This window comes from Prinia subflava, chromosome 2 (genome assembly GCF_021018805.1).
Source record: "Prinia subflava isolate CZ2003 ecotype Zambia chromosome 2, Cam_Psub_1.2, whole genome shotgun sequence".
Classification (NCBI taxonomy): Eukaryota; Metazoa; Chordata; class Aves; order Passeriformes; family Cisticolidae; genus Prinia; species Prinia subflava.
In genome coordinates, this window is record NC_086248.1 from 71,671,776 (window position 1) to 71,690,978 (window position 19,203).

The following is a 19,203-nucleotide window of genomic DNA, read 5'->3' on the forward strand; positions in this document are numbered from 1 at the left end:
CCAGTCGGGGTTGCTGCTTGAGTTCAGCCTGGAGTGCAGTGTAGGTGAAATACAAGCCCGCAATCCTGCACTCTCTGTTCTCGCCCCGCACAGGTTACAGAGGAAGAAACAAGAATTCCTGACGTGCAAGGAGTGCCACCTAACGGCCTGTTGAAGGATTCCAAAGCTCCACGCAGCCTGGGCTCTTGGCTTTTTTATTTCTATACACACAGGTCTATGAAATCACACACATTTTCATATGTAGTGAAATGCAAGTCTCTTTCATGGCCTGTCTGCCCACAAACCACACTTCAAGGGTAATTTTTATGCAGTCTTTGCATTCATATTTTTAAAAGAAGTTTCTTAAATCCCAAGGCTTCAAGCCAGCTGTAGCAATCCAGGTGCAAGTAAGAATACGGGAATTTCAGTTTGGGGTGTAAAACTGATGAATGCTGGCTATCTGCTGGCTATCTGTTAAGGAGCAGCTGCTGGAGGCCAGCGGTTTCCACATCAGGCAGCAACAAACGTGCTCACAGGGGGTGTAGGCCAGGTGTAACCTCACGAGGTCACAGCTTTTAGTGGCCTTTCAATTTAAGGTGACAAGATTCGACAGAAGGCACAGACATGGTGTTCTAGGATGACCAGACCCAGCAATGGAGAAGCAAACTGCTGTGCTGGCTGTTTCTTTCTCCAGCCAGAATAGTCTGTATCACCCCACCATCACCATGGATTGCTCCAACCACATGGAAGAGATGTCAATGTGGCTTTTTCCTCAGAAACGTGCTGTGATTCCTTCTTGCTGTTACCCTGCAGTCCAGCGTATCTTGCTTTACTTGAAGAGATGCTGTGTGTACAGAAAATGCAAGAGAATTGAGGGGCTCCAGAAGAACACATCAGGAAGAAAACCCTCACAAGCCATTTAGTCTATTGCACGTCCTCCTGCTGCACCAAGGGAAGTTTGAAGTCTGAATAGCTACTTTGCACCTCAGGAATTATTACTCACTTCTTGTCCAGTTATGAGTAAGCCCTCTCTAGCCTTTGATTTTGTACCAGATTATTACCTGGTGACCTTCATTACGCTGGCCCAGAGGCAGGTAGCACAGCCTGTTCCAAGTGAGCAATATTTCTCTGGTTGTTCCCTTGGAAAATGTTCCTGGAGAGGGGGCTCAGGTGACGGGTTCCTGATTCCACACTGAGCAGCAGGGCCTGTCCTGCCGCAGGGGCCTGCCTCCACCTAGACATAAATAGCTCCTCATCAGCTTATGCACTGGCTTAGGGTTGAACTGGCTGTGAGAATACATTTCTCCCATGTGACCCAGATACGTCACATGAAAACAAACAGGTTGGACTAAAGGAAAGATGAGTGCACACTATTGCTTTTAAAATATATGCCAAGATAGACTATTGCTATTGCATATCTTCTTGCAAGATACATTTTAGTACTAGCCCTGAGAAAAATTCTTCCCACTGCTTCATCATAACTCAAGTATTATGAAAACTTCCTAAATAACATTCCCATAAAGTAAAAAATACTTGCTAATATTCAGCCTTCAAGATTTCTTGCCTGATAACCAGTTTCAAAGCAACTGAGGAGCAGTCTCTTATGATAATAATGAAAGGGCCAAGTAACCCCACCTTAGGTAGTTTAAACCTCTGGAACTCTGAATGATGCGGAGCAATCCTAGCAGGTCACCACAAAATGAGATGGCTTTTTCCTTTAGTGTGCAGAACCTCCTGTTGGCAAGATGCACACACACGCTTGACCCTCCTTCACGGCTGCTGTGCCTCAGAAAGCGAGTCCATTAACTTGCTTCTCAGATTGCCATTCAGGCAGCTTAGGCTGCACTTCAGTGAAGCGTGTTTGTTCAAGGCTCACCGACAGCTCGTGTTGTTCCAGGCAGCATCGAAATTCACTCAAAGACAAAGACAATCGACAGAGAAGATGAAATTTCTCACCTTTGACCCAAATTGAGCGGTGTATTTAAAAAACATACTGGTAGTGATTGCTGTCCTTGTGGGTAGGACACTGTATTCAAGCACAACATTGTACAGCAACAGCATTCGTAGTAACATACCCAAAATGAAGGTGGCCATGACCCATTAATAACAGCCTGCAACAAATAGCAACTGCAAAGCCTTCCTCTCTGAATAAGAGATCCTGGTATTAGAATACTCCCTTGTAAAAACACATAGGACAGAGGTGCTGTTTTTCCATAGCTTATCCAGAATTGCTCAATTGTTTGGACAATGATCTATTTTAGGACATGTGTATATGAGGGACAGACTTGCCTACAGCTTTTAAGTTCCATCCCCCTCCCTCAACAAGCTAAACTAGTCACTAAATTCTTCATTTGCTTTCTGTTTGTCCTTCAAATGAGCAATTCAGAAGTAAAAGAAATTACAAAAAAAGCCCCACATTTAACAATACCTACAATTCTTCTCCTTTACTCCCATCTGTCACAGTAGGAAAAACAAATGAGAGAAATTTTAATGGAAATATCTCTCAAAAATGCTTCATGATGTGAGAGATGCTTTGTGGTGCAACTCTCATCCTCATCTTAAAAACATAAGATAACACAAATATTTCTTGGTAGTCCTGTCCTTGAAAATGTCAAGTATCACTGGAAACACTGATAGATGCTGCAGCTTTAAGAAGGAACTATGGAAAATTAACATGGCAAAGCAAGTTTTACTATCAGTATTTGTAAAATTTTTCACAGAAGTGCAACAGTAATGAAACCGTTTTAAAAACAGAATGGAGAAAGCAGCAGTTGATGCAATCTGTATTCACCAGCACCTGTTTTTACAGGGAAATTTAAGAAGGAAAAGTGTTAATACAGAAAGGCTCTAATAAACAAGACTGTTATCAAATATACAGGTAAACCAACTGGTAAGTGACACAAAATGGCCAGGCTTAGTGGAAATTTAAACTTCAGTAACAATTTATTCAAAGTATGCAAGAACAAAGTAATTTACATTAAACTTCTGCAGTGTCAATATTTTTAAAAATATGAAGCATTTAAAATTAGTTAAGAGAGCAGGAGTAATACTGTAAACATGTACAAACTAGGCTGATACAGCCATTTAAAATTACAGTAACAAGATACAAAACAATTTTGTTTAAAAGCTATTTATATAAAACAATTTTTATGGTTATGCAAACATACTTACAATCAGTTTTACTGGTTGTAAGGAATCAAACTGTTTAGTGTTTAACCCGTTACATACCTTAGTGCAGCAAGAGGACATTTCAGGAAGCTCACATAGAAAACACACGTGCCTGAAACTCATAACTTTTCCTGGCACAATGGGTTTAGTACTCAACTGACTGGCCTGCTAACCACAAACCTGGCTGGCTTCCAGAAGCAGCAAAATAAAGACTGGCAGGTAATGTCACTTTAATACTAATTTGTCCTGCTTAGCACTAGAAGTTTAACTGGGAGATCAGGAAAGCTTTTATGACATGTCCAGGAGCATTCCTAGCAGCATTACACATGGTTTTTACTTACCAGCATGAGGATATGGAGGTCAGTTACATTTTAAATTCCATTTCAGAACAGGCACACACAAGTGTAACCACAGCTAAGCAAACCCTGAGCAAATTACCTTTCAAACAATGTTTCCAGCCCTGGTTTATCTTTTTAAGAAACTTTCTGCTGTTTTATGCAAGACAAGAATCAAGGTGTTCATTTATTTTAGATTCCAAAACATCAGTCTCACAGACAGGACAACTGACTATTCTATCCTGCCTCCCAGGACTGCTAGGACTTGCAGAGGACTGTGTAAATTCAACTCCGGTTTTTGTAGTTGTAGTGACATCAGTACCCCCTTTTTTGATGAAATACTTTTCAAAGGCAGTTTTGTCATCCTTTTTTGGCCATTGCTGCAGTGTATTAACATGTTCTAAGCTTTTTTTCTCAGATGCCCCCTGAGCTCTTGAGGTCTGCTCCAAAGAAATTTGTTTTGGTGACCAGTTAGAAGATGGCACAGCCCTCATGCCAGCTGGTGAGCCTTGGCTTGATGCTTCCCCAGCAACACGAGCAATCCTAGCAGGCAGTCCCCAGTCGTTCTCATCATGGTCTGCACCAGCAGCAGAGGGTTTCGGGAACTCCCGCTTCACAGCCGAGCCGCTCTTCTCACTGGCACCATTGGTACGAAGTGCAAAGATGCCATGATGGGGTAATTTTTCCAGTTTGATCTCATTTTTAGGGGCTGGTACTGTCCTTACTGCCGAGTGATGCAGTGAGCCATGTGCCTCACTGTTTCCAGTGGAGCTGCTGGCGTTTGTGTTTTTCTCTGAAAGTACACCGTCCCCTCCTCCCAGCCGGTATCCCGTGCCACTAAAAGGAGTCAGGTCTTGCATGCCATGTATTTGTGTCTTGCCTGCAAAATCAGATTAAAAAATAAGTTAAAAATTTTTTCATTAAAAAATCAAGGGCTTAGTATTTGAGGTGCTTCACACAAAAAACCCAATGCTGCTTGAAAATAATGCATCAAATTAAACTAAAAGTTTCTGCAGACAATTCAGTTGAGGAGCAGCCTAGAAGTGTACACACAAACAGGCCCTGTTCTTTGGCTATGTAACAGTAAAATCTAAACCAAGCTTATGCAGTGTTTGGTCCATATTTGTTCAAGAAAATGTCTGGACAAAAGTCAGTTTGGAAAAGAAAAGTCCTAAAATACCTTTGTTAGCTGCCTTGAAATGTGGAAGTTTTGCTGTCTGAGTTTTCTGCTTGGACTTCTCTGAGAATTTCTCTGGCTCCTTCACTTTTGTGAACGTGCCCCCACACGTCCTTTGGTGCTCATCCCACCAGAAGTCGTGTGCAGAGGGGGCTCTGTTCATGGAGCGCTTCACGTACCCAAAGTAGGGTGCTCGGCTCCGGCAGGGGCCGTCGCATCGCCACCAGTGCTGGCGGTACACATTCACCTCGTCGTGAAAGTCGTGATAGATCTGCGTTAGAACAAACAGACAAACCAACCAAAAAACACAGGCATTTAGGAAGTGACGAATTTTATATCATGAGCTCTAAAATATTTTTTAAAAAAATCTATTTCCATTCAATTTCTTCCACTACTGCTGTGATTTTTACATTAGCAGTTAAAAGAGCTGGACATTTAGTTACCATTAAAACAAAGCTTAAAAAAAGAGACAGAATGTGTAGGAATATGTCCTGATTATCTTGTTGGAACTGCAGTCAAATCACTTTGGAAATCTATCTACCATTTCACCTAGAAGATGAACTGTTTAGAATGCATTGCAAACAATACCAGTATTGTATTCTCCTTTCAGCTACTACCTTGATTGATCTTATTAGACACATAATTTTAAAATATTAACATAAATATAATTCCCCTCTCTTGACATAAATCTTGACTGCTTTTCACATGGAGCACTTCTGTCCCTGCTACCATTAAGCTGTTTCTAGTTTACACCAAAAGCTTGAAGAAAAATTCTTACAGAAAACATACCTGAAAATTACATGACTAACAACTCACCAGATCTTCCTCAACTGTTCCCACCACTGTCTCCAACAAAGTACCTATGGAACTGGCACACACTGGGATGCAAATTTTTATCGGTACCAACTGCAGAGTGTCTAACAAGAACATTACTTACTCTGCACCGGTCAACTAAAACACCAAATCAGGAAGAAAGCTCTGCTAAATCAGGTGAGGAGGATCACTCTTACCGTGACATTGGCTCCAGTCAAGACGTTGATGCGACGCATGTGCTTGCAGAACTCCGGCCCGTGAGACTCCCGATCTTTGTTGTTATGAGTAACAAAGAGCAGGGCATGGATCATTTCGTGCAACAATGTCTGAAATGATGCAACCATTAGATATTCCTTGAAAAGCATTGCATTTTCAGTTTCATGTTTAAGCTGCAAGTGTGTTACTCCTCTACACTGATTGTGGTACTGATCTTATCTTTGATTATTCACATATTTGTTCTGGGTCATGAAAACATAATACTTTGATCTATCAAATCAAAGTACCCCTATTTCCACATCACTAAAACATGCTGCACAATATCATTACAATAAGCAGCATTCCAAAAAGGAGAAATAATCCTCAAACTTAAATTGCATCTTTAAAGACATCATCCCCTACACAACCCCCAAAAAGAGCCATTTTTGAGCAAGCTGAAATTCAACAGCATTTCTGTTCTTAGGCAAATGTGAATGTTCAGCCAGCTCAAAGGAGCAGCTCTGGCAGAGGCCCAAAAAGAAACAAAAAGTCATGTTAAGTCATATTTTATATGCTTATTTTCTGCTGTTGGCCTTTTCAAAACTACAGTCCATGTTTGGTTTGAATACTAAAGGATAATTTAGGAGTTGAAAACTTGGGGTGGTTTTTTCTCATTAGAAAGTCAACAAAATAAACAAGGACTTCAGACTTCTACTTGGAGTTGCCCACTTAGAAACATAAAACTAAAGACCACCACAGTACTGCAACACAAGCCACACAAACAAAACAGTAAAGCCACCACTATTTTCTGATCTGTAGGTTACTGCCTAAAAGAATCCCAGGATGAAATCTAAAATGTTTGTTTGAAGCGAGGAGGGGTGGGCACAACACACTTTATATGCAGATTCACAGCCCATGTTCAAATACCTCCACAAGATCCTTCCTTGGCCGTAACTTTAGGAGCGGCTCACTGAGACGAATGGAACACAACCCGCTCCTTTCGTGATACGAACAGATACCAGCAGAGCTGAAAGGAAAAACAGAAAGAAAACTTGAAAATCTATTTGCTTCTGCAGCACATGAAGAAAATGGAGAATTTAAGTTAAAATGCCATCCCCTGTAAATACATGCTAGGTCACTCAGAACATGGAATAAAATCACTCTGAGTAGTTACTTGAAAAACTCAGCATTGTTAAGCAAAGAAAAATCCACAAGTTCCTTAGAGTAGAAAATCCTGTTTTGAAGGCAGCATGTTTCCTTGTGATGGACTGAAATACACTACACGGAGGCTGGAGATTCATGGCAGCAAACAGTGACTAAATTTCTGGTTGTTTCAATTTCACTCCCCGCCCTTCATCAACTTCTGACTCATACCAAACCTACATACACCTCCACTTCTGAGCACTAAGCCAGCAAACACCACTTTTGTCTGTGTTAGTCCTAGTGAGTTAGTCCTCTGTCAGTGCAATATCCGACTACTTCCAAATGCCTAAAGAATACTGCCAGCAGCAGAGGATAAGAGGCGGTGGGACTCCAGCCGCCAGCAATTGCATCTGCTGCAGAACTGCCGACTGCACTTCAAAGATTCCTAGGTTTGGTTAACCTCAAGATGTCTTCTATATTCCCCACCCCCCCCTTCTAAACTATTTTAAATTTTTCCAATATACTGTTATTGGTTCATATCTGCCTTTCTGCCGTGCAGTAAAGCTATCATAAAGACTGAGAACCAGAACAGCAACGTGAGTACGTGAGGTTTCCCACACACACCATCTCAGACCAAGTAATTTCTTCTGTTCTAACATCTCCGGCTTGCCTGCACGCCGGGAAAAGCCACTGATGGCTGCCAGGGGCGACACATGCAAGGCAAGGGAGACAGCGACCGACTCATGTCCCATCGTAGGGGCTCTCCCCGAGGTGCGGGACCTTCAAGCGCCCCAGCACGGCGCTGGCGGGGCACAGCGAGGAGCAGCACAGAGTGACGAGCGACAGCTCCTCCCCGACACACGCTGCGGCTGCAGGGGTGCCGGCCCTTCCACCGCCCCGACACCGCGCACGCCGCCTGGCCCGGCGGAGGTCCTGCCGGCAGCTCCCCAGGCACAAGGATCGGCCTCCGCGCCGCCTTCCCGGCCCTGGCGACCGCACCTGGTCATGCGGGGGCTCCAGGACACCGTGACGGCCTCCAGCTTGCCCCAGAAGAGCGTCTGGTTGAACTGCACGAACAGGGCATGAACGTCGGGGCTGGGGTCCAGCAGCTCCCACGCCTCGTCCACCACCGACATCGGCCGCAGGGGCGAGCGGTACGGAGAGATATCGGGGCGCTTTGCTGCTGCTGCTGCCGCCGCCGCCTCTGCCGCTACCTTGTCCTGCTCTTCCCACTCCTTCTGCAGCCTGAGCGCCAACAAGAAATCCTGGTCCTCCATCCCGAGCGCAGCTCCCTTCGGGCGGCACAGCCGCAGCCGGAACGAGCGTCAGCAGCGGCGCACGCGCGGCTCCGACCTGCGGGGCGCTCCGCCACCGCCTTCCGGGTGCGCAAGCCGGCAGCGTGTCCTCTGCCCCTCCCCTTCCCTTCCAGCCTTCCTCCCTTCCAGCCTTCCCTTCCAGCCTTCCCTTCCCTCCGCCCCTTCCTCCCCTCCCCTTCCCTCCGCCCCGCCCGCCCGGCGCGGTTCCATCGCGTCAGCGCAGGCAGCCGCTCCTGCTGCCGAGCGGCGGGGCGCAGGCGCGCTGTCCCCGGCGGCGGCGGGGCGGGTACCGGGCGGCGGCGGCACGGACATGGCGCTGTCACTGGGCGAGGGCGGCGGCGGGAGCCGGCTGCGGCGGCAGCTGGAGTCGGGCGGCTTCGCGGCGGGGGAGTACGTGAAGCAGCTGTCGCAGCAGTCGGACGGGGACCGGGATCTGCAGGAGCACCGGCAGCGCATCCAGGCGCTGAGCGAGGAGACGGCGCAGAGCCTGAAGCGCAACGTCTACCAGAACTACCGGCAATTCATCGAGACGGCGCGGGAGATCAGCTACCTGGAGAGCGAGATGTACCAGCTCAGCCACATCCTCACCGAGCAGAAGGGCATCATGGAGGCCGTCACCCAGGCCCTGCTCCTCCAGGCCGACCGCGACGACCCCGCGCTGGGCGCCCGCCGCGCCGCCGCCGCCGACCCCTTCCTGCCGCTGTCGGCCAAGGACGCGGCGGCCAACGAGGAGGGGCGGCAGCGCACTCTCACCACCCTCCTGGAGAAGGTGGAGGGCTGCCGCGACCTCCTGCCCGAGAGCCCTGGCAAGTACCTGGTCTACAACGGCGACCTGGTGGAGTACGACGCCGACCACATGGCGCAGATCCAGCGGGTGCACGCCTTCCTCATGAACGACTGCCTGCTCGTGGCCACCGCCCTGCCCAACCGCCGCGGCGCCTACCGCTACGATGCGCTGTACCCCCTCGACGGGCTGGCCGTGGTCAACGTCAAGGACAACCCGCCTATGAAGGACATGTTCAAGCTGCTCATGTTCCCCGAGAGCCGCATCTTCCAGGCCGAGAACGCCAAGATCAAGAAGGAGTGGCTGGAGGTGCTGGAGGAGACCAAGCGCAACCGCGCCCTCAGCGAGAAGCGGCGCCTGGAGCAGGAGGCCCTGCCGCGGCCCGCCCCGGCACCCCCCGAATCCACCAACCCCTTCGACGAGGATGAGGACGAGCAGGAGGAGGAAGAGCCCTCCGCTGAGGAGGAGGTCGTTGACCTCTCGCTAGAGTGGATCCAGGAGCTGCCCGAGGACCTGGACGTCTGCATTGCTCAGCGGGACTTCGAGGGGGCGGTGGACCTCTTGGATAAACTGAACGAGTACCTGGCGGACAAGCCCGTGAGCCAGCCCGTAAAGGAGCTGCGGGCCAAGGTGGATGAGCGCGTCCGGCAGCTCACAGATGTCCTGGTGTTCGAGCTGTCCCCGGACCGCTCGCTGCGGGGAGGGCCGCGGGCCACCCGCCGAGCCGTGTCCCAGCTCATTCGCCTGGGCCAGTCCACCAAGGCGTGCGAGCTGTTCCTGAAGAACCGCGCGGCCGCGGTGCAGACGGCCATCCGCCAGCTGCGCATCGAGGGCGCCACGCTGCTCTACATCCACAAGCTGTGCCACGTCTTCTTCACCAGCCTCCTGGAGACGGCCAGGGAGTTTGAGACGGACTTCGCCGGCAACAACGGCTGCTACTCGGCCTTTGTTGTGTGGGCCCGCTCGTCCATGAGGATGTTCGTAGATGCCTTCAGTAAGCAAGTGTTTGATAGCAAAGAGAGTTTGTCAACTGCGGCAGAGTGTGTCAAGGTAAGAGAGCCCGAAGAGGGGGGTGGTGGGGTACAATAGCTGAAACAAAGGCTTCAAAGCTTTAAGTCCTCTTTTCTAACTCTAGTTGTTGACTCTTGTGTGGGTCTGCAGAGAGGTTTCCTGCGTTGAAAGGTTAATATTCATTCGAGGTTTGTTTGGGTTTTTTCAGTTTAACAGAGGAAAACCTTAAGGTTATAATACATGTCAAGCAAAAACCTGCCTTTATCAGGAATGCAAAATGTGTTGATTCTTAATTTGCCTTTAACTAGCAGGAGGTCCTGAAATTTACATAAGCTACACCTGAATTATAAGTACTTCAAAACTTTCTCTTTGTTTTCCAAGGTTTTTCCTTAGTTATATTTTCATACTTCTTTTGCAAGACTAACTTTCTCAGGTTATGCTTTCTTTCAGCTGCTAATTGGGAGGGGAAAAAAAAAGCTTATGCATGAGTGGGTTATAGTGTAATTGTCCAGAGTATTTTTGACAGCCAGGGTGTATCTTTCAGTTATTAATTTCTCATTAATGAAATTCTTAAAGCATGAGAATTAAGTATGAGTAACACTTCTCAGTTTTCTGAGATAAATTTGATAAATGTGTAAGATGTAAAGGGAGCCTGCACAGTGATAACATCCTTTGCGTTTCTTTGTTATCCCAGGTAGCGAAAGAACACTGCAAGCAGCTGAGCGAGATTGGACTGGATCTCACCTTCATCATTCACGCCCTCCTGGTGAAGGATATCAAAGGTGCTTTACAGAGCTACAAGGATATCATCATCGAGGCCACCAAGCACCGCAACTCCGAGGAGATGTGGAGGAAGATGAACCTGATGACTCCAGAGGCACTGGGCAAGCTCAGGGAGGAGATGAGGAGCTGTGGGGTGGGCAATTTTGACCAATACACGGGTGATGACTGCTGGGTCAACCTCAGTTACACTGTGGTAGCTTTCACTAAGCAGACTATGGCCTTCTTGGAGGAGGCGTTAAAGCTTTACTTTCCAGAGCTGCATATGGTTCTTTTGGAGAGTCTGGTGGAAATCATCCTGGTGGCTGTCCAGCATGTCGATTACAGTTTACGGTGTGAACAGGACCCAGAGAAAAAAGCATTCATTAGGCAGAACGCCTCTTTCCTGTATGAAACCGTCCTTCCTGTTGTGGAAAAAAGGTTTGAGGAAGGAGTTGGAAAGCCAGCCAAGCAGCTACAGGATCTGAGAAATGCCTCAAGGTTGATGCGTGTAAATCCGGAAAGTACCACCTCTGTGGTGTGAAGTGAACCTAGCTGTTCCTGGGAACAAGGTGGCAGCACTTACTGAGGATGTTGTACATTGATCAGATGAACTAACAGGGGTTTTTTGAGTCCCTGAAAGATGCAGAACTTGTACCTGCTGCATTCCAGAAGCTGAGGACTTTGAATCAATGGCTGCAAGCATGCAATGCTTTACTTGGTGGATGGGGTGTAGAGAAGTGACAAGGTGGAGGTCACGTGTCCTTGGACAGCATATCCTGTACGAAGGGCTTGTGTAGTATTTGTGACATGGGAAATAACTGTAATACACAAACTTTGGCCAATTGTTTGGGAAAGTCTTACATACATACATAGCAGGTGGCAGGAAAAGATCAATTCTCATCATGCCACTGTAGCAATTCTTTTTTAAGGCAGTGTTCTGGTAGGAGGGGAAGTGCTGAAGCATTCCCAGGGTTTGGTATTCAGTAAGGCACATCCACCACCCAGATGTGACTCAGCACTGCAGATAAATGGCATGGATTTGCACAGTGTGATTTTTGTGGTAGCAGGGTAGACTTTTCTTTAACATTGAGATTATCTTCATTGGTTTCAGAGGCAGACTGAAATAAGAATGGTTTTAGTATAGGTTCTGGTGTTTGGGTGAAAGGGCTGCTCCTGTTTAATAAGCTGTCCTGTCACCCTAAATTATAGCTGTCTGAAAACTAACCTGCTGTCAGAACCATTTGTACCCTTCAAGAGAAGTGAGAATAAATTGCTTCTCTTCCTCTTTGTGTTCCTCTTCCATGTTTTCTGATGGATCTGATTGGGGTCACGTCCACTTAGTGAAGTGTGCACTGTCGCTTGAGATGCTGTCACAAATGCATTACGGGCTGTCATCTTCTGGTTGGAACCATAGTGAAGAGGCATAAATGCTCTTGAGACGTGCAGGGCAGGGAGAGGCACTGAAGGGACTGTTTCATTTGGAAGAAATGGAATGCTAGTTTTGCCGTACAGAAGCAGCACCTGGTGAAGAGACTGTGAGGCTTTTTGTAAGAGATGTGAACTTTGAAGTATACACTGTCTCCTGCAGGAACTAGCAAAATTTCCTGCAATGCAGCAGTAAACAAGAAGAACTATCTTTTTTTTGCAGAAATCACAAGGATTTGGTTGGTAATTTTAGTGTTGATGGGGAACCTTTAGACAAATGCTCTTATGTTTGGATTGAATGGTGTTGAAAATAAAATAAGCCAAGTCTTGTGTCAAGGCTGCCTTTGGAAAGCTGTCAGCTTCAACCTCTAAGCTGTGCAAACTTCTTTCACTTCTGTGCAAAGTTTCTTAGTTGTGAGTAAATCATGTTACAGCTAAGGAACCTTGTATTAGCCCCTCAAAAAGTGTCCTTAACTGGAATACCTGAATATCCTGTTCCTGTAACACTTTCAAATTAAAGCTTTTGCAGTTTGTATAATAGTAATGAATGCCTTGTGACTGCCTGAACAAACAAAAGATGTCACTTGCAAAACATTCTGTGTAACTATTATACTAAAGCTTCTTAATTTCTCCCTATTTTCATAGTGCTAGTTCAATGCAGTTTTCACTTCAGTGGCTGGGTTTTGTTCTCTTGCTCTTTGGATGCCTTTTGAACTCTCAGATTTTGCAAAGCATCCCATTGTCTCTGCTCACTTTTTAGTGTTTGGGCCTTGTGCTAGCAACTCTCAAAAAAAAAGTCATACAAAATGTTTTTAAAGGGTGGCTTGTTGCTTCCAGCTTACATTGATTGAAACCAGTGAAATAGCTCTACTTTTATTTTAAGGGACAGGGACAGTGAGAGTTAGAAGTTGTGTAACGTGTTCTGTCAGAGAGAGTGAGTCCTATTGGTGTTATTTCAGTAGTGAACAGTTTTTGATATCAGAACCTAGTGAAGCATAGTAAAGTAATTTAATCTCTGTCATCTGTTTAAAGTGGGAAAGGTGTCAACCTAATCTGAGAAATACTTTCAAGTGAATTATAAATGAGAGCTCTGTGGTGATAGGTATTTTGGAGGAGAGAGAAGAGATGGCTTTTTTTTTTCTGTAAACATAGATCTATTTCCTTTTTTTTAACAGCAGAAGAAAGCAGAATAAATGCAGATGAGCCTTATCTTTGTGTGTGTGTTTGCAAGAGAAGGGTTAGATGTGGAACTCTAGACTGATTATTGTGATGCTACACAAGAAGCTGAATTGTAGTTTCCCAATTCTCACGCATTAACAAGAGGCTGAAAAGGAGGGAAGCCCTGTTCATGCTTCTCGTGTAAGCTGGTGTAGCACAGCTTACCCTCATCAGAGGATGAAATGTAGAATGTAATTCTGCCACATGCTCTGTATTGCCTCTGTCACTGAGCCCTTCATCAGTCTGTTTATGGCACACTGAGCCTACTGATTTTGTCTCTGCTGTCACGTATGGAGCAGTGGGCTTACATTGATGTTGGTTTTAATGCATCAGGGAATCTGGCTTTGCATTTGGGTCAACAAACATCATGTTCTTGTGCCTCACAATTCAAATAGGTGTGGATTTGTATAAACTGCTGTAAGTGGCATTGACATTTTGTAACTTTTGAATCTATTAAAATCACAATAAAAGAAAAACAGTAACATAAAGAATATGGTGTGGAATTAAACTAAACACCCTTTTATGTTAACAGAGAAAAATCAGTGTGGGCTGTTTAATAAATTTCAGTTTTGGAATGACACTTTCCTTTTCCTGAGCTAGGTACACTTGTGGCAATTGTGTTCAAGTTGGAATTTGCAGTAACTAGTGAATGATATGATAATCAGTTCTGCTGATTTGAGTAAGAACTAATATTGGGGGGTTTTGAGACAACTGCATCTAAAATCTGGTTTCCTTTAGCTGCTGTGACAAATGAGTAAAATTATTTTTTTAATCCAGATAAATTTATGTATTAGAATTTAATGCAATAACTTTCCTGAACAGTGGAGACCATGTATTAAAACTTTTGGTCACACGGCATTAGTGGTGTATTTGTTTTGATCATCAGAAAGAGGATGTTGGTTTGAAGTTGGACTTCCAGTGAAGTCAGAGAGCTTCAGGTCAGTCTCTTGTGAGGGAGAGGTGAGCAGCAGCCAGCTGATGAAAGCCAAGTGGTATCTCTTCAGTTATGTTCTTAAAAAGTCACTTCAGTGAGGGGATGCTGGAAGAAAATGTTTCTGACATAGAGGAGAGGCTGTACTCTCTGATGGGACTTCGTGTGTGTGTGTGATGGATTATCAACACCAAAGCAGCATAATGCTAAAGGGTTTGCTGTCTTCCAGACTTTTTTGTGTCTGGAGTACATCCATACCTTGGGTGCTGAATGTGTAGTACAGCCTGTCCCCTCACTAGGTGGAGCTTTGTGCACTGAAACCTCAGCAGGCTGGAGCAGGCACAGGCAGGGGAGCGGTGCTGCCCTGCAGTATGGCTTGGCAGGTTTTGGGTAGCATGCTGGGGGAAGAAGATGCTGCAGAGAATGATCCAGATGTTAGGTTCAGATCTTTTTCATTCCTTGGCAGTGGTTGTGTTCTGCATTTTCTAATTCTTTTACTGTTCGTTTTTTGGTTCTTCATGTTTTCCTGAGGTGTTTCTGTACCATCAGCAGGTGTCCTTCAGAGTATCTCACCTTTCTGCTTTTGTTTAAGGTAGGTACCAACGTGTGACTTGTGTTCTGCCTGAAAAACACTTGCTATACTTCAAGCCCCTGCAGAGATGTGAAAAGTTGCTTGTCCCAGCTGCAGGTTTATGTCTCATGTAAAATGTTCAGATTAGGAACTTCTCAAAGTCAAGTTTGTGTGACCTCTGGTCATTTTACTTCAATATTGGACTGAAATTCCTGTGTAACATCCTGCTCACAGTGCATATTTGCACTCCAGCACAGTAACAAAAGGTCCCTACCACCTATCACTATAACTTAACACACTCTTTGTATTCCCTTTGCTGCTTAACTGTTTCAATTTAACTGGGTTACCTTTTACTTAAAAATACCAGTAGTTTTGTGGACTCCTCAGTGTATTTTCTCTGATGAAAATCAAATCTGGCATGGGGCTTATCTGTCAAGCAGCTCTGTGACCACGGACATCTTTTTCCTCAGAAGTTTAGGAGCTGTGATATGCCTTCAGTCTCTACAAAGACTGAGTGATAGTGGAGAGAGAAACACCTCAAACTGTGTGGAAAATAGATTTATGTCATTTACCACTTCAAGGGATGTTGACTGGAGTAATAGATCAGAATTTGATTGAGCAACCTTAGACACAAGGTTGTTCCCTCTTGTGTATTTAGGAAGCTTTGCTTATACAGCTTCAGCAGCCTCAACATGCCCTGTAATACAGTTCTCAATTTCAGGGTTACAAGCTGAACTAGAGCACATCTGCTACAGATGTGCTCAATTTGACACAGCAGAGATAAAGTACGGGCAAGGGACCTGGCCTGTGCTGACCACTGAGCAGTAGTGCCCTTCCTGGGGCCTTATGTGGCTAGTCAGGGCAGTTTTAAGGCAATTTTAGAACACCCATCTGAGGCCCTGTGGTATTCTCTTTCCCTCCCCATGCAGCAGCCGCATTCCTTTGGATGGGCAGAGCATCCCGCTTCCCACCCAAGCAGAAGATACTGTGGGAGGATGGAGAGGAGCTGCTGCTCCCCAAATTTCCTGAAGCGAGCTGCGGTGGCGCAGTGCCACCAGCGGGGGTCCCGCGGGAGCTGTGCATTGAGGAGCATCCCCTCGGCACAGGGAACGCGGGCACCCCTGCAAGCAGACACGATTGCATTCCATCTGTTCCCACCATCCGCTGCCAGAGCAAAGCTGGTACAAAAGCTGAGATTGATCCCTTCTGTCAAGGCAGAAGCTGGACCCTGAGGCATGGTCTTAGATTCCCAAAATACCATGTGGCCCTCCAGCTGTTTGGAAACTTGTTGAGATGTGCTAATAATACCTTGGCATGTGATTAGTGAATGTAGTGCACTAGGAAGGTGGACCAGGAAGAGGAACAGGTAGTGTTAACTTCACTCCTACTTGGGAAAACCTTGGAGGTGCTTGGATTGATGATATTTTCAAGTTATTAAAAAAATAAAGGCATACAGCTCTTCATCTAATTGCACCAAGACACACAGTTCTTCCTCTATCCTCCGGAAACTGATCCAAACAAAATCAAAAGTCTCATGAAAGTAAGAGAGTTAGCCAAATCTGTTGTGATACAAGGCATGTGAATCTAAACACTGCAAACTTCGGCAAAATTAAGATCTGAACTTCAGACATTCTCCAAACTGAATGGGATGAGGGAAAACTTTGCCTCAGACTCTTCCAGACTTCCAGAATTCGAGTTCTCTGGGCTTTGAGTCATTCCTTGTTACTACAAATTACAATTCACAGACAACAATCTGTGCCAGTCAGACTAATGTGTTTTGCTTTGTTTTATTTTAATTATAGCTGTGCAGCACTGCTGCAGTCTGGGGATTCCTGTTATGTTAATTTTTCAAACCCAGTATTCACAATAGGAAGGAGCCCAGCTCCTAGCCCCAGCTCCTGCAGGATGGGATTGTCAGGAGAGTACTTGATGTTCTGCAGAGAATCCTTCCTTCCTCAGGATTCAGTGAATTTTTCTCTCAAAATGCAGATCTCTGATAAGCAGCTTCTGCTCTGCTTTATTTCCCCCTCACTAACAATTGGCAGGATTGTTTGTTTTCCCACCCCACAGTATAACCTCTCCAGCAGAGGTGCCAGACTCACTTTGTGGAGGAAAGATGTCAAACTGAATGTTGAGTTACAGTCTCTACATCTGTCCTAGCACAATTCAGGCTATATAACTCCCTTCCTGCTCTTGCCATTGACAAACTTGATGGGGAGGAGGGGGATTGGGAGGAGTGGGATTGGGAGGCTTGCAAAGAAAGATCTGTAATCTTTGTCCCTCTGACTTCCACCCTCCAAGGTGGTTAAACACACTGAAGATGCCCCCCTGAATTTGGGAAGTCCACTCCTATAGTCATAGGCAATTAGAGCCTAAAGTGCTTTTCAGAAGTGGAGAATCAGTAAATTTCTTTTGAAATTTGCAAAAACAATTAGCAAAGAAGAGGTGGAAGAGTAGCACCAGACCAACAGCACCATATGAGCAAACAAAATGTGTGTTTCTGGGACATCTCAGCTCTAGTGTGACAAATGGTGGTCCCAAACAAAGCCTGCCCCTTCTTCAGTGGGAGCAGTAGGCTCCATAAATCATCAGTGCTGCAACTTCCCAGGAGGCAGCAATAAGCGTGTTGGACATGCTAAAATAAAGTCACTTCATCTGACCAGCTGTAATAGGTGACACCACATTAGGGTGGAGGAAATGCCCTCGGGAAAATGACACTCAAGGAAGGGTGCACATAGAGGCTGGATCACCTGCTGTTCTGAGATGTGGCTCACCTGAGCCTGACACCAGTGCTGGCTGGCATTGTCCCAGCCTCCTGACACATATCACCTCCCTCATTGTTCCCAACTCCAGAACCTCCCATGGTGAGCATTTTCCCCCTGCTGTCCACTGGCCTGAATTAGGCCTCCTCCCTGCTGGCAGGATTAACCCCGTCTTGTTTGCTTGGTGACAAGAGATGTGTGCAGCGAACAGAAGGCGCCGGTGCTGCCGCTGCCCAGCAGCTTCACACCAGATAGCTCCTCTCCTGGTGTGCCTCTAATCAGTCACTATTTTTTGTCATCCACCGAAGTTTATTACCATTTAAATAGCCTTTCAGCCAGAAACCCCTGTGGGGTTTCAGCCTCTGCTGCCTCATGCCCTGTGAAATTAATTCCTGTAAGAGCTTGTCCTCACATGGTAAGAGCTCAACTGAGCTGGTTTAGAAACTGTTTTAAATCCCCACAAGTCCTTCTGTGGCCCTTTAGTTTGGACTGGGGCACTTTCTAAGTACTTGGCTTGGGGTAAAATATGCTTAGATTGGAAATTGTTTCTTTCCAACCAAAATTACCACACTGAATCCTGCTGTCTGGGGCAATGTTTTTGAGTACTGTGAGCAAATTCCATATTTAACTCAGCATGTGTTTTTAGGCCTTGAAGATTTAAGGGCCAGACTGCAAATGCCTTTAATCAGGAAGCAATTAATTGCACAGATTTCCTTCTTGCAGCCAGTGTAGCACTCAGCCAGGTAATAATCCCTGTGAGGCAGTGGCTCATGCCTGTACACTACTTTTATTACTGTGTATCTCTGCTAATTAGTGGCCCTTGGACAGTAGGCCAGGTTGCTACAGGGGGTTCAGATAAAAGGTATGATCCATTGAAACAATCTAAAGAAAACCTTAAGAAGAAAATGAAATTGTTTGCATTCGTGGTGAGCTTTTTAAAAAATTATTATTACTATATTAGTAATATTAGTAGTATTTTTCCTGAAGAAAACTCTTAAGAAGGATTGATACTTTTGATGGAAGTCAAGGACCTGGTTTTGATTTCAAAGGTTGTTCCAAGTAACTTGTAGTCGAGCACACACAACTGGAGCTTTTCCCAGAGCACCGTGATGCTCACCCAAGACCAACACCAAGCAGAAGACACCTAGTTTGTATCTCTTGTACTCACCTTCATACAAAGGATCACAGTCCTGGTTCTCCAGCAAAAATGATGCTCAGCTTCACTCGGAGAGAAGAATATGGGGAGCTGGGCAACATGTTTAGCCCACACTGACAGTCCCTGGGGCAGGACACAAGGCTTAGCTGGCCCACATTCAGGTCAGGGCCATTGCTCCACCTGCTAATGCTGACACCAGCCTTGTTCACTCTCTCAAACACAAGTCTCACATCCTTCCTGTCCTACATGCTGGCTATAAAGAACAAATTCCCTCATTATGCTATTACTATAATTTACTAGCAGAAACCTTTCTCTCTGCACACACAATTCTTCATGTTTGACTAGTATAATTGCATTTTCAAAGTTATAAATAACACATTAGCCTGGTTTATGTGTTCATGCAAGTCAGGCTGTAAACTGGCAGATGAATGAAATTAACTGTCTCCAGAATTCACAT

General features: G+C 45.7%; 2 protein-coding genes across 2 annotated transcripts; one reads left to right on the top strand and one right to left on the bottom strand.

Moving 5' to 3' along the window:
* Positions 1 to 2,897: 2,897 nt before the first annotated feature.
* On the bottom strand, positions 2,898 to 8,230 carry SPRTN (SprT-like N-terminal domain). The gene is made up of 5 exons (XM_063390500.1): positions 7,810 to 8,230; positions 6,595 to 6,694; positions 5,670 to 5,798; positions 4,663 to 4,930; positions 2,898 to 4,362 (listed from the first exon to the last, which is right to left on the bottom strand). Exons 1-5 carry the CDS (start codon positions 8,085 to 8,087, stop codon positions 3,641 to 3,643), a joined length of 1,497 nt encoding a protein of 498 aa, XP_063246570.1. The 5' UTR covers positions 8,088 to 8,230; the 3' UTR covers positions 2,898 to 3,640.
* A 79-nt stretch (positions 8,231 to 8,309) lies between these two features.
* EXOC8 (exocyst complex component 8) lies at positions 8,310 to 13,901 on the top strand. Its single transcript, XM_063390498.1, has 2 exons — positions 8,310 to 9,960; positions 10,616 to 13,901. Exons 1-2 carry the CDS (start codon positions 8,437 to 8,439, stop codon positions 11,222 to 11,224), a joined length of 2,133 nt encoding a protein of 710 aa, XP_063246568.1. The 5' UTR covers positions 8,310 to 8,436; the 3' UTR covers positions 11,225 to 13,901.
* The last annotated feature ends 5,302 nt before the right edge of the window (positions 13,902 to 19,203 follow it).

What these genes read in the sequence shown, in the direction of transcription:
- SPRTN (XM_063390500.1), bottom strand. Translation starts at nt 8,087, where the DNA reads ATGGAGGACCAGGATTTCTTGTTGGCGCTCAGGCTGCAGAAGGAGTGG. An exon ending in TGGAGCCCCCGCATGACCAG is followed by an intron (nt 6,695 to 7,809) that starts GTGCGGTCGCCA and finishes TTTTCCTTTCAG; the next exon opens with CTCTGCTGGTATCTGTTCGT. An exon ending in TTTCAAGGCAGCTAACAAAG is followed by an intron (nt 4,363 to 4,662) that starts GTATTTTAGGAC and finishes CTGATTTTGCAG; the next exon opens with GCAAGACACAAATACATGGC.
- EXOC8 (XM_063390498.1), top strand. Translation starts at nt 8,437, where the DNA reads ATGGCGCTGTCACTGGGCGAGGGCGGCGGCGGGAGCCGGCTGCGGCGG. An exon ending in CTGCGGCAGAGTGTGTCAAG is followed by an intron (nt 9,961 to 10,615) that starts GTAAGAGAGCCC and finishes TTGTTATCCCAG; the next exon opens with GTAGCGAAAGAACACTGCAA.